Below are 12,554 nucleotides of genomic sequence, written 5' to 3' on the forward strand. Positions count from 1 at the left end.
AACAAACAAGCGAAACAAAGACATGTAGCTAGCAGTTTTTTGAAGCTATGGAACTGATTCCATTCTCAATCACAATTCAAGAAAGGGGGAGATCAATGGGACTGGAGCACATGGAAAACTATTCTGTAAGTGGAACTTAAATTCTGCTAAAAGCAAAGGGAAACAAAGAAGATGTGCTTTTATTGTCTATTGCTTTTACTCCTACCCCCCTCCACCCTTAAGCATCAAGGTTTTTATATGTATTGCTTCAAATCCAGACGTGAATCAAATTCTTATGTTTTGAGTTTTAAGTAGACTTTACATATAAATAGCATAGACAAAAATCTTGAAAACCATGGCTTTCAGGCTCAAGAACCAGGTGTTTAGTTTTTATAATTAGTTGTTAGTTTTTGTAGCTCAAATAGTTTATCTCTAATAAGCAGGAGCCAAAACCCAGAGGCCCAAAGTTGAGGAAATGCACAAAATGATGCTTTTTTCCCTCATGTTCCAATCCTTGACCAGCTTTTGACCACTAGGAAAGAAAGGAAGAATGGGAAGGAAGTCATTAAAGCTTCATGGTACCAAAATCATGGAGAGAAGGCCTTATGACCATCCCTGAGCCAAGTCCCCATCTGAGGACAGGAGAAAAGAAACCTCAGAAAAGTTCTGGGGAGATCCTGAACAGAAAATGCTATTTTGGGATTCACAAGGTATATATAGCCCAGGAGGTAGCAAAACTTTAGAGAAATTTTACATCCAACTGTCTTCAGAATGGTGGAATAACAACATGTAGGCCATGAACCTTGAACAGCTTCATAGTCCCGCTCAGTCCCAGAGCATCTCAGGGAAAGCACCCAAAACTCATGGTGCTTCCCAATAGAACCCTGATGGAAGAGCTGAGAGATCCAGTGGATCGAAAGAATTGAGGTTGGAGTAGAAAAAACTCAGTGTGTGCACCTGACATGGAGACCATAGTGGGGCCATAAGCATCTCAGAAGACACATCAGAAAGAGAGAGAGAGAGAGAGAGAGAGACAGAGAGAGAGAGAGAGACACAGAGAGAGAGAGAGAGAGAGAGTGCAGCATCCATGAGTTCCTAGGATGCCATGCCCTGGTGGAAGCCAAAAGACAGAGGGCGGCCATAGACTAGCTGCTCCCACTATCACCAATGCCCAGGCTCTCTATTAAATTCTCCTACACCAAGATGCACCTGGGAAAGAAGGAAGATGGGGAGAGGCTCATTTTAACTGAGCTATTAACCAAAGAAAATTTAGTTTTAAACCAAAAGTGAATTACTTTGAGTTGATAATATCCACTAGCAGATGGGGAGATGAGGACCTCTAAGCTAAGCTGAGATCTGTTATTATTTATTATGGTATCACATAGTTTTCTTGCACATCTAAGTTTATAGCTAGAGAAAAATGTATGTCCACTACATGTAGGCATAAGCTGGTACTGCAAGGACTTCATGATAGCACACACATGGACTGTGAACAACTAAAATCGTCTATCAGGCTCAATTTACCTCAGGGCCAAGGTCATTCTCTATATGAGAAGAGGCATGCAAAAAATTTATTTTATTTATGGCCCTAACTTAGCCTCTGAGTTGCGGAAAGGACCAGTCCCCTCTTATCTGTATGGTAATGGAAAGTCAGTACTCATAGGATAATCTCAGGCCTTCAACATGGAGGCCTGGTCAGGTACATATAAGACCAATATTCAGAGGAAATGTGTAGGCTCCAAGCTTACAAGAAGAATTGAGTCAGGCTCAGAAGATGTAGGGAAGCCAGAAAGTAGCCAGAAGGACAAAGAAGATAGTCACACTGTCTTCTGATGGTGACTTCAGATAGGAGAAAGGTACTGTAGGTACTTTGGATTGGCATGCAAACCCACATTTCTGCCATTTTTAAGCAAGGAGAGTTGCTTACCTCTGGATATGTCCAGCCCACCTGAGACTTATTCTCATAACAGAAACACTTTCTTCTCTATGGTCATAATGCTTGGGTGGGCCACTTGGCAGCCACCTCTCCATACCTATCAGCCATGTTCATGCCCACTTTAGGGCAGTGGAGAGTTTCAGCTGCTCTTGAGCACCTTTCAGAGGCCATAAAAATAGAGGACAGTCTCTAAATGGCCTGATGATCAACTTTGATGACATTTCTATGCTCTAGTGACTGCTTCCTCTGAGTCTGGGACACAGAGTTGGTACTATTTCCCTGTGGTTTCAGATCCTCCCTCTATTAAGCTGTCCCATATACTTGCTTTATCTCACCCCATGGGAGTTTAACTCCAAAAGTGGCAAGTGAGGGGGCCCCTTCTCTGGTATTCCTCAGCATCTAGGCTTTCCCAGACCCTGGACAGATGATTCTCCTTGAAAACACAGAATTATCCTAGCTTCATTCCCCACTCCCAGTCCCTTCACTGGCTGGGCCCTGAAGGCTCCAAGGCAAACGTTTACAATTCAAAGTGCCTTCTTTTTCCTTCTTTCAAACACCTGGGCTGTTGTAATTAATAGCTTCAAAGACTGCAGTGGCTTCTATAGATCCACAAAAATCTATTTAAGAACTCAGAGCTGCAAATTTTACTTTTTTTTTTCTTTCTATGTCATCCCTACCCTGAGGGCAATGCATATAAAAGCTCTTGCTATAACTTTAAAAGTGGAAAAAGGGTTCAGATTCAGAAGATTTGGAAAAAGCACATGGATTAATATCAGAATGGAGCACTGCTCCCGTGTTAACCTCACTTTTCAAAGTTTTCCATGAAATTATACCTAATGTTAGAGGAGAATGAACTGGTACTCCAACAGTTTGGATGCAGAGCCAGAGCAGCCACCCCAAGTGAAAAATTTCTTTAAGAATTCTTTAAAAATAAATAAATAAATAAATAAATAAATAAATAAATAAATCCATTCCACTATATACTTATATTTATTTTAATGGAATAAAAGTATTCTAAATACAATCTTTAATAAAGATGAACCCAAGGAAGATGGTCCTTATGTATCTGGTGTCACTGAGTAACCCTTTGTCCCCCACAGGTGTATGTTTATGGTTCGAAGGTTGAAAAATGGGTAATTCTGGGGTATGCATCCATGCAAAGAATTAGCTTATATTGAGGATCTGAGAGAGCAAAGATGTTGGCATCAAGCCCAAAGTATGGGTGCAAAAAAAGATAAAATAGAAGAGATGCGAGGGAAAAGGACATAGAGATAGTGAAAACATGAAATTAATAGGAGATAAGAAAATGAGTTAGTGGGGTTGATGAACTGCAGCCAAAGGGAGTTCACAGGAGTGAAGGGAGGGGAGATCCAGTTTAAACATTGAAGTTGCAAGAAAATGGGCTGGGCAAGGAGTGGCTTTTTGGATCACAGGGGGGGATAAGGGGACCATACTTTGAAGTTCTAGTTCAGTGTCTAGATTTCCTCTACCCTCAAATTTTGGACACAAACTCAGGAGATGAGAATCAGCTTCCTCATTAGCTTTCAGGCACAATAATCATAACCCCTATTCTGGAAGCTAATATGAAGGCCAACTTCCAACCTCTCAGATTCTTTTTTCTTTTTTTTATGTCCAAGGATGGTGGCATGAGAAATGCCCCAAGGATTCTGAATGAGCTCAGAAAATGGATAAAATGAGAGCAAAAGGCAGCCAAATCCTGAGTTCTAGGATGCAAGAACTTCACACAAAGATAGTGTAGATACATGGCTCCCAATAATCTCCAATAATCTCCAATACTCTCCCTCCATCTTTTTTAACATAATTAGCAGGAGATCATTGAAGTCTGATCTCTCTTCTTAGATCATCAATTACCCTGGGAAGGTATAAAACATGTATGCAGATAGGTGACCAGACTTTCCGAAGCCTTAATGTAGCAAACGTATGAATAGAATCCTTCCGTCCTTATTCCCTAAAAAGTTTCCTGACATTTTGAACATTCCAGGTTTGCTCCCACATTGAACCTCAGAGTTTAAAAATGTTAAGGATGTGAGTGCTTAGATCTTTTTGTCAAAAATGAAAAAATCATTGACACTGCCTCCACAGAACTATGATAGTAATTTGACCAAATCAAGAAAATAACAGCAATGATAATCTCATTATTTCTCAGTAATCTATTCCTTGATTTCTATATTTCACTACAATTTGGTCCATTTTACTAAAAATTGTCTTTACAAAAAGGCCTCAGATTAGGGCTTGCTTTCAAGTTAAAGTAGATCTATATAAAATGAAAGATTTTATGTCTGTAAAATGACACAAATATAAAATCTCACAAAAAAAAAAAACCCTAGACTTTTTTTTTTTTTGAGGCAGTTTATTTTAAGTACAGTACAAGAACTGGATTAGCTCCTCCCACCCTCCCCAGAGGAATATTTGTAGCATAAGGATAAAGGTGTCAGGAAAGAGGAATAATGTATGTTCAGGTTCACACTAGTACCAAGAAGACAAGTATTGGGGATTAATCCAAAGAAGGTGCCATGATGTTGGCAATTATTAAAAAAAAAAAAAGCCAAAGAGGAAGGTAAAAGAAAGCAAAAGAAGGCAAGAGAAGAGAGGGATGAGGAGGCTCACTAGGGACACACCAAAGGCACAGAAGAAAAGAAGAGGAATGGCTTTTTGCAAAATAAACAAGCAAATCTTTATCCTTGTAAAACCAGAAAAGCTACAGTTCTAGTTGAAGCTTCACTTGTGGTTTCTAGAAGACTACTTGTCAGTTTTCTTCCCTCTACAAGAGAAGTCACATGCGCACATAGGTGTGTGCACATATGCACACACACTCGCACTTGTACACACACATACACATGTGTGCGCACACACACATACACACACACATCACGTTATCTTTGGACGATGTCCAGAGCAGCATAAATGGCACTAGCATAATTTATTACTACAAACCCGCTTATTTATAAGTGAATTTTCTTTTTTTTTTTTTTTTATGATAGTCACACACACACAGAGAGAGAGAGAGAGAGAGAGAGGCAAAGACACCGGCAGAGGGAGAAGCAGGGTCCATGCACCGGGGGGAGCCCGATGTGGGATTCGATCCTGGAGACCCGGGATCGCGCCCTGGGCCAAAGGCAGGCGCCAAACCGCTGTGCCACCCAGGGATCCCTATAAGTGAATTTTCATATCAGACTTATCATCATAGGGATTCATTGTCAATGGGTTCAGAAGCAGAGATATATATATATTTTTTAATGGCAAAAGACTGCAGTTAATTTTCATTTCCTTCTTATGCTTGAGTACCTATCCTTCACAGGCAAGACACAAGCAGTCAAAAAGCCTTTCACTACATAAACACTAAAATATATTATGAACTAGGTAAAATAAGTAAAACAAGCACTGAAAATTCTGTGTATTAAACATGTATAGAACCTACTTTAACTAAAACACTGGCATAAACAAGGAATTTGTGCATAGAAGGGCATCCAATGGCTAAAATTAAGGGAGAATCAATATTTCAGTGTTCCTCCCTGCCCTCCAAAAACAAAACAAAACAAAACCCAAAATACATATTAGCGAGTTCCATAGACTTAATATATTTTCACTGATATATATGCAATATTATTCTAAAGGAATAGAGTACTAATCATGTGCCAGGCATTGTGCTAAGTGTTTTACATGTACCCACTCAACCATTCACAAAATAACTCTATGAAAAAAGCTTCTACTATTGTTTCCATTTTATAGATAAGGAAACCGAATCAAAGAGAAACTAAACATTTTGCCCAGTGTAACCTAGCGACTAGGCACCATAGCTGAAATTTAAACTCCAGCATTCTAAGACCAGGCCAGCTCACAACTCTAATTCGTGGTCACATATGTAGATCCATTGAAAATGTGAACTCCACCCACCAGAGAAAAATAGGAGGACCTACCGAGAAATTTCCAGTCTGCAAACACTAGAGGATACTGCTGGGGTATCCATCCTACCCCTAATTTCCCTGCTTCCTGAACAAGGCAGCTAGGTGGTCATCAATATATCTGGTACTTTCTAATGAAATTAGTTTAGAAACTTAAACTTCCATGATTAAACATAACTTTTCTATGGCCCCGTGAACACAAAGGAGTTCATGAAAACCATGTCCAGAAATAGAAGCTTTGGAAAGCTACTTAAATTTTTTATTCTAATTATATATAGATATAGGTATCTATATGTAGCTATATCCTTAATTCTGAGATTATAAATGGCAAACTGATGTATGAATAGGAGACCCCCCATGCCACTCTGTGCTGAGAGATGACCTTCACAGTTTCATTTCCTGTGGATACAAGAGTGTGTGGTTTGCTTGAGCTCCTGGCTGGTAGGGACCTTAAAGGTCATCTTGCCTTATGACTACAGCAAAAACTTGGAAGCAGAAAGGTCAGCCCCAATATCTTGCCATTTTCTTTTTGACAGTTGGAGACAAAGTGAGAATCAAAAAGAAATCAGTGTTTGTGACCAAAGACAGAGAAGCCAGACCACTCATAAAGTTATATTCACTTTCATGCTGGCAGCAAGAAATAAATACTTGAGTTTAATCAAAAGAATAGACATTTGTCGTATTTTAAGGCAATACAAAATTTGAAAGAAGATTGTGTTCTTAAAGAGAAACATAATTGAAACATATTGTCAAGGTAAGATCTGTGACTGCCCCTCTACCCAAAATAAGGGAGAGAGTTTCAAATCCCCTCCTGGTTGTATTTTCTAGGTGAGCCACGTTTGGACACTTGCTTTGGTAGTTTTAGTGCAAAATAAAGAGAAATGTCTGAAATCAAATGTTGAGAGTTCAAATAAAACATTGCAATTTCTTAACATGTATTTATAGGAAAAGAATATACAGAAAGCTTTTTATAGTGTTTTAATAAAAATTAATTAATCTAGGTGTTGGAGATTTTAAGTGAAAGCAATTGAGTCTGAGAACTCAGATGGACTGAGTTCAAATGCAAGATCTTCTTCTTATGAACCACATTTCCTGGGCAAATTACTTAATATCTCCAATAATAAATTTCCCCATCTACATAATGGGCATAATAATTTCTACCTTATAAGATTGCTGTGAGATTTGTGTGTATATATAAAATCTTTGGCACTCCTTCCTTCTCTCCCTCTCTTCCTTCCATTTTAATGGTCTTCCTGAAATTAAAAATGTCCTGCAGAAAAAAAAAAATAACCTGCCACTGAAATAAATATCTGAGCAAAATTTGCAAAACCCTCGTGCAACACCATCTACCACAATGGCACTATAAAATATTCAGTTCATCTTAGTAGCAACACATAAATTTCACATCACATAATGCTACAAAAAAAAACATTAAATTTCATTTGTGACACACTTACTATAACATTTTTTGGAATTGTAATTCATAGAAAACGTTTCTGAAGTTTTACTTTGTGTGGCATGATTCCCCTTTCAATTCACTGAAGCCAAAACTTACTATTTGAAAGAAAATTAACATGCATGACATGAATTTTCAGCACTATAAGAAAATGGAAATAAAAAATTCTATAAACACTTATGTGTAAAAGAGACAAAAAGTCGTATGAAAACTACTACTTGTTTTAGAAGTACATGTCTGATAGGCCAGTAATTTACATCTAGGATCTAAATTTGTCCAGTTTTCAAATCAAGTAGAAAAATTAAAAATATTGTTTATTGAGGGGCTCTTGGGTAGCTCAGTCAGTTAAGCATCCAACTCTTGGTTTCAGCTCAGGTCCATGATCTCAGGGTTGTGAGATTGAGCCCCGCATCCCACTCCATGCTTAGCGTGGAGTCTACTGGAGATTATCTCCCTCTCCCTTCACTCCTCCTGTGCGTGCTTCCTCTCTCTTTCCCTCTCTCTCTCTCTCTCCCTTTCATTCTCTCAAATAAATAAATAAATGAATCTTTAAAAAAAATATTGCTCATTTAAACTACACCAACTCTTTTAAAGAACAAAAATGGAGTAATAATTTTTCAAAAATACATGTTGCATGTTGATATGCAAGGACCACAGGAGAGATTTCATTCTTCGCACACATGGAACACCAATTTCTTCCTTTTGGGCACTTACAACTTGAAGAAATCATCTGGTGGCATATTGTCGTTTGACTTTTAACATAGCCATATTGCGAGTTAATCACAAAGTAGTCACACACTTTACCAAAGGCTTTGGGGTTTGAAGGATATTTTAAAGTGATCTCATCAAAAACAATACTACTTTATAGAAATATCTCTAAGCAGGAATTTGTCACTTAAAGATCTTATCTTGGCTGGAAGAAATGACAGCAAATTATGTTTTATTACAGCATTTGTATACTGTGCATGTGAATCCATACAGTGTAATTGTAATAGATCTGTACGTATATATGCCATCTGCACATGTGTGATGTTTCATAATCATTGCTCCATTTTCTCCTTGTCTTATGCCATCATCTTTGCTGTGCAGTTCAGTACCATATTATTTTCATTTCAACCACAGCTGCATCATTGCTGCTGCCAGATCTCTGTTTTTTGGAGAAAATATACAATTTAAAATTGTTTTTTTTCTTTTTTTTTATCAGAAAGGAAAGTCATCAAGAATTAGATTTTATTTTAGGAACAAAGTAAGGTTTCATGGGAGAAAAAAACAAAGCCTTGGTGTAGAGAAGGTTTGTTCATTTTCTATAGCATTACTGAAGTGTCCGTATGCCTTGATAAACCTATCAATGTTTGGATCATCTCAATGGGGGAAATGATTTAACTTAACTCTATTTTGGTGTCTCAGCAAAGGTAAGTTGCCTATTTCGAGAGCCTAACTGGGTAGTCTTATACTATTGCATCTGTGAATGAAACCCCAAAGTTGACCCAGCTAGCTTGCTGCCTCCGTTTCCCCAAATAGAAAAGGCGGATGGCCAGTGGGTGGAGGAGGAGGTGTGGGAACTGGCCGGGAATTTACTCTGTGACAGAGTTGCCTTAGACCAACCTCTTGTATTCATAAAAACCTAGGTGAGAGACAGATCAGCAGAGGAGGGAGCTAGTTTGGTTAACCTGATGCTCTATTATTTCATGTTCTCTAGTGTCTCTCTTTCAATGCCATCATGGAAGAACTGGGAATCTCACTCAAAAATCAGAAAAAGCTAAAGAAAAAGTCAAGAACTAAGGGGAAATCTCCCTTCACAAGTATCCTTACTTGTCATCAGAGACGAACTCAGAGGAAAGAGACTGTGGCCTGATCCAAAAAACACCCGCAGGCAACTTTCAGGAAGAAAAATGATATGCTCACTACAGGTTTTGAGAGAAAGTATTCCTGACAAGTGTGTGATGTGTTTCCATGTATCTATATACATAACTCTGGTTATGTATACAGATATAAGAAATACAAAAATTTAAGAAGCTCACATACACAGATAGTGCTTGGGAAGTGGCACTGGTTCTTTTGAAATGAATTTGTATGCTCACTTATTTTGCCTTTTCTCTCTTCTCGATAAATTGCTGTGTGTGCTTTCTAAATAATAATAAAACAACAGGGTTTTTTTTTTCCAGAACAAGTTTAAGTGTCGGTTTGTTCCCCTTTACTCGGCTCCCACTCACAATGTTTGGTTGCCAACTGTCATTTGTTGTCAGTTTGCTATTTTGATGACTCTTCTTACCTGTTCAGACAGACAGAATCATTTCTGGCTAAGTTAAAAGAAATAGTTTTAATTCATACCAAATACCTAGCTATTATAGTAAAGTAACACTATTCATCTTTGTGCTTTAAAAACTAATTTCATAAATACTTTAAAATAGCACTTGGAACATCGATGAGTGTGAGATAAAAGGATTCTAAAAAAGAAGGAGGGGTCCATTTAAAAATAAGTGTCTACCACATTCTGGGGACCATTCTAAGCTCTGGGAATACTGTGGTGAGGAAGACAGATACAGTCTCTGCCCTCACACAGTTTATAGTTAAACAACAACAACAAAAAAACATTCTATTACTCCAAGAGGGTTTAGTACTTCCTCAGTGGAAGCCAGAAGCTGAAGGAACATGCGGAAGTATTCAAGGAAGTCTTTCTGAAGGAAGTATAGCTCAACTAGAATGACCACTTAATCAAGTGAAGGGAGGGACCTAAGATGGAGAGGCAAGCATTCCTGGCTGAGGAAACAACATATCTGAAGGCCTGAGAGAAGACCCAATGGGGCCAGAATGGTGAAGGAAAAGGAATTTGATGTGGCTAAAATGCAAGGGGATGCAATGGGCTTGCCAGGTAACAATCATGGCTAAATATCAAGAAAAGATTGAAGGCAAGGAGACTGAGGAGGAAGAGATAGGGTCACCTGAAGACTCTTTTGGGAATCCAGGGGAAGGATGTTGCAGCTAGACCAAGAGCAGCAGCAGACAGACCACTGGATGATGGAGGTGGCTTAGAGGCACACTCGTGGCCAGTGATTCAAACAGTGGTCATGTCAGAGAGAAGAACAGGGTTAAAAAGAATTGAGGTAAGGATAGAGGGAGGCTTTACTGGAAGAGTCGAGGTACCATTCATTATCTTGGGAACCAATGAGAAAGGAGAAGGCACTGGATCAATATCTCATAGGTTTAAATCCCATTAGTTTCTATGGGATTATTCTATAATGAAAAGAATCGTTTAATTTAGTCCCTGTGGAGCTTAAGTACAAAAATAATTCTGGCCATAAAAAGAAAAAAAGTCACCTTTAAAGTAGCAATAACAGATGTTGGACAGTTATTTTACTGTGACTATGATCAATGCTCAGATTTGGGATCAATCAGAATTAGAAGACAATGTATTTCATTAAAAAATGCATTAAGATGCTTACATAAAAACCATGAAGATGCTTATATTAAAAACAATATGCTTATAGATAGGAACAGATAGAAAAGCTTAGAAATATGGTGAATGCAACATCTGAAGATGGACTAGAATGATAATAAGCTAGAGGGGAAACAATTACTTTATTTAGTTCACTAAAAATTATACCAAGTGTATTCTATTCTCCATTGTCCACTGTGACAGTATGATACTTTTCTTTCATTTCAGAAAATATTACTGTATCTTTTCATAGGCTGTAGCAGTAATTTGTGGGAAAAGAAGTATTTGAACTTCTAATATCTAAAATATATTGTGTGTCAGTCTGGTTTATAGACACTTTAGGGTCCACTAACCACTTTCCTTTTCACTTAGCCATAACTGAATTTTCGTTCAAGGCATGTAATACTTGCTATGAGTAAGTTGGTTAAAAAATATATTGAACTAGGCAAAAATGCATAATATGACTTTTATGGCAACTACTAAATGTGCATGATCACCTTCCTTTCCCCCACCCTCAATATTTTCATTCTGTAAGCACATTTAGTGTAAATGCATATACATATGCTTCTGTGTGCCTGTATGTGTTAGGGCAAAACACAGAGTAAAATAATGAGTTCAGAGGAGATAAAAAGAAGAAATTGTGGAATATCTGGAACTTGCTCCAGAAAAATCTCTGAGAACAACCATTAATCTTGGAAATTCTCATCCCTTTCACTAAAGAACAGTGACTCATACACAGTTATGTGGAAATCAATGGGAAAGTTAATTAAAAACTGGATCTTACATTTCTTCCTTCAGCAATTTCTTGATGCTAATAGAAAAAGATTGCCCAGGTGAAATATTCAACCAGAAAGAGGGAGGTCAGTGTTGATTGAAAGACAATGTTCATGGCTAAGATTTATTTTCCCTTTTCAAGTTTCCAATCTGAGCCCATCTTGCCTTTAGTACAGAGAAAAAAGAGACAATTCCTTGTTTGCATTGACCTCATGGGGTTGTTGACACATCTAAGAGTTCAGAGTTTTCAATTCTTAGCCTAAAAGAAGCTGGAGAGAAAGAAATAAAGAGGAAGTGGATCAAAAAACTGGAGGAAGATCAAATAGATGTGACCAGCATTTTCTGTTTCCTGTTTCAGCAATTCCTGCTTTAATTTAACCCTTTGCCTGACCAAGACACTAAACATGTTTTTTTTCACGTCAAGTTTTTACTTTAATTCTAGTTAGTTAAATATACAGTAAAATTTGTTTCAGGCATAGACTATAGTGATTCATAGCTTACATATAACACACAGTGCTCATCACAAGTGCATTCCTTGATGCCCATCACCCATTCAGCCTATCCCACACCCCCTCCCCTCTAGGAACCCTCAGTTTGTTCTCTGTAGTTAAGAGTCTCTTATGGTTTGCTTCCCTCTCTCAATCAAGAAGCTCCTGGGATTGTATTTCAAAGGAGGAATAATGTAAGAGTGACTTCTGGGAGAGATATTTCTAGGAGCTCTCCATGCAGTGTGATTTTTTTCAAGAAACATAAAGTCTACCTGTCCCAAAAGATATGGTCCACCAGATTCTCTCCAACATCAGAGTGGCCAATGTGTTTGGTAACAAACTGAAGCATTGTCTAAAAGAGACCCAAGTTATAATCCACTTGCCTGAGGCATTTATTAGTTGACTCCTTCAGCTTGTAGCAAGGAGAAGGGAACAGGTATTCACCTATCAAGGACGTCCAGAGGAGTGTACAGGGTTAGGACAAACAAGCCATTCCACCTAAAGTAGTGGAGTGCTTGGAGAAGAAGCCTGTCAGGGTGGGGAAGAGGTAATTAAAAGTGAG

General features: G+C 38.2%; 1 protein-coding gene across 9 annotated transcripts in view; it reads left to right on the forward strand.

Moving 5' to 3' along the window:
* GRIK1 (glutamate ionotropic receptor kainate type subunit 1) overlaps positions 1–9,461 on the forward strand; it is a 365,694-nt gene extending 356,233 nt beyond the window's left edge. For 5 of the 9 annotated variants that reach the window (XM_072740871.1, XM_072740874.1, XM_072740875.1 and 2 more), the window contains one exon: positions 8,994–9,461. In XM_072740871.1, coding sequence (XP_072596972.1) covers positions 8,994–9,149 — 156 coding nt within the window. In that variant the 3' untranslated portion in view covers positions 9,150–9,461. Of the gene's footprint in view, positions 1–8,498; positions 8,586–8,993 lie in introns of all 9 variants that reach the window. The other 4 variants (XM_072740870.1, XM_072740873.1, XM_025985410.2 and 1 more) reach the window with 1 other exon arrangement.
* Positions 9,462–12,554: the final 3,093 nt, after the last annotated feature.

The sequence above is a fragment of the Vulpes vulpes genome, chromosome 15 (genome assembly GCF_048418805.1).
Source record: "Vulpes vulpes isolate BD-2025 chromosome 15, VulVul3, whole genome shotgun sequence".
NCBI classification, from domain to species: Eukaryota; Metazoa; Chordata; class Mammalia; order Carnivora; family Canidae; genus Vulpes; species Vulpes vulpes.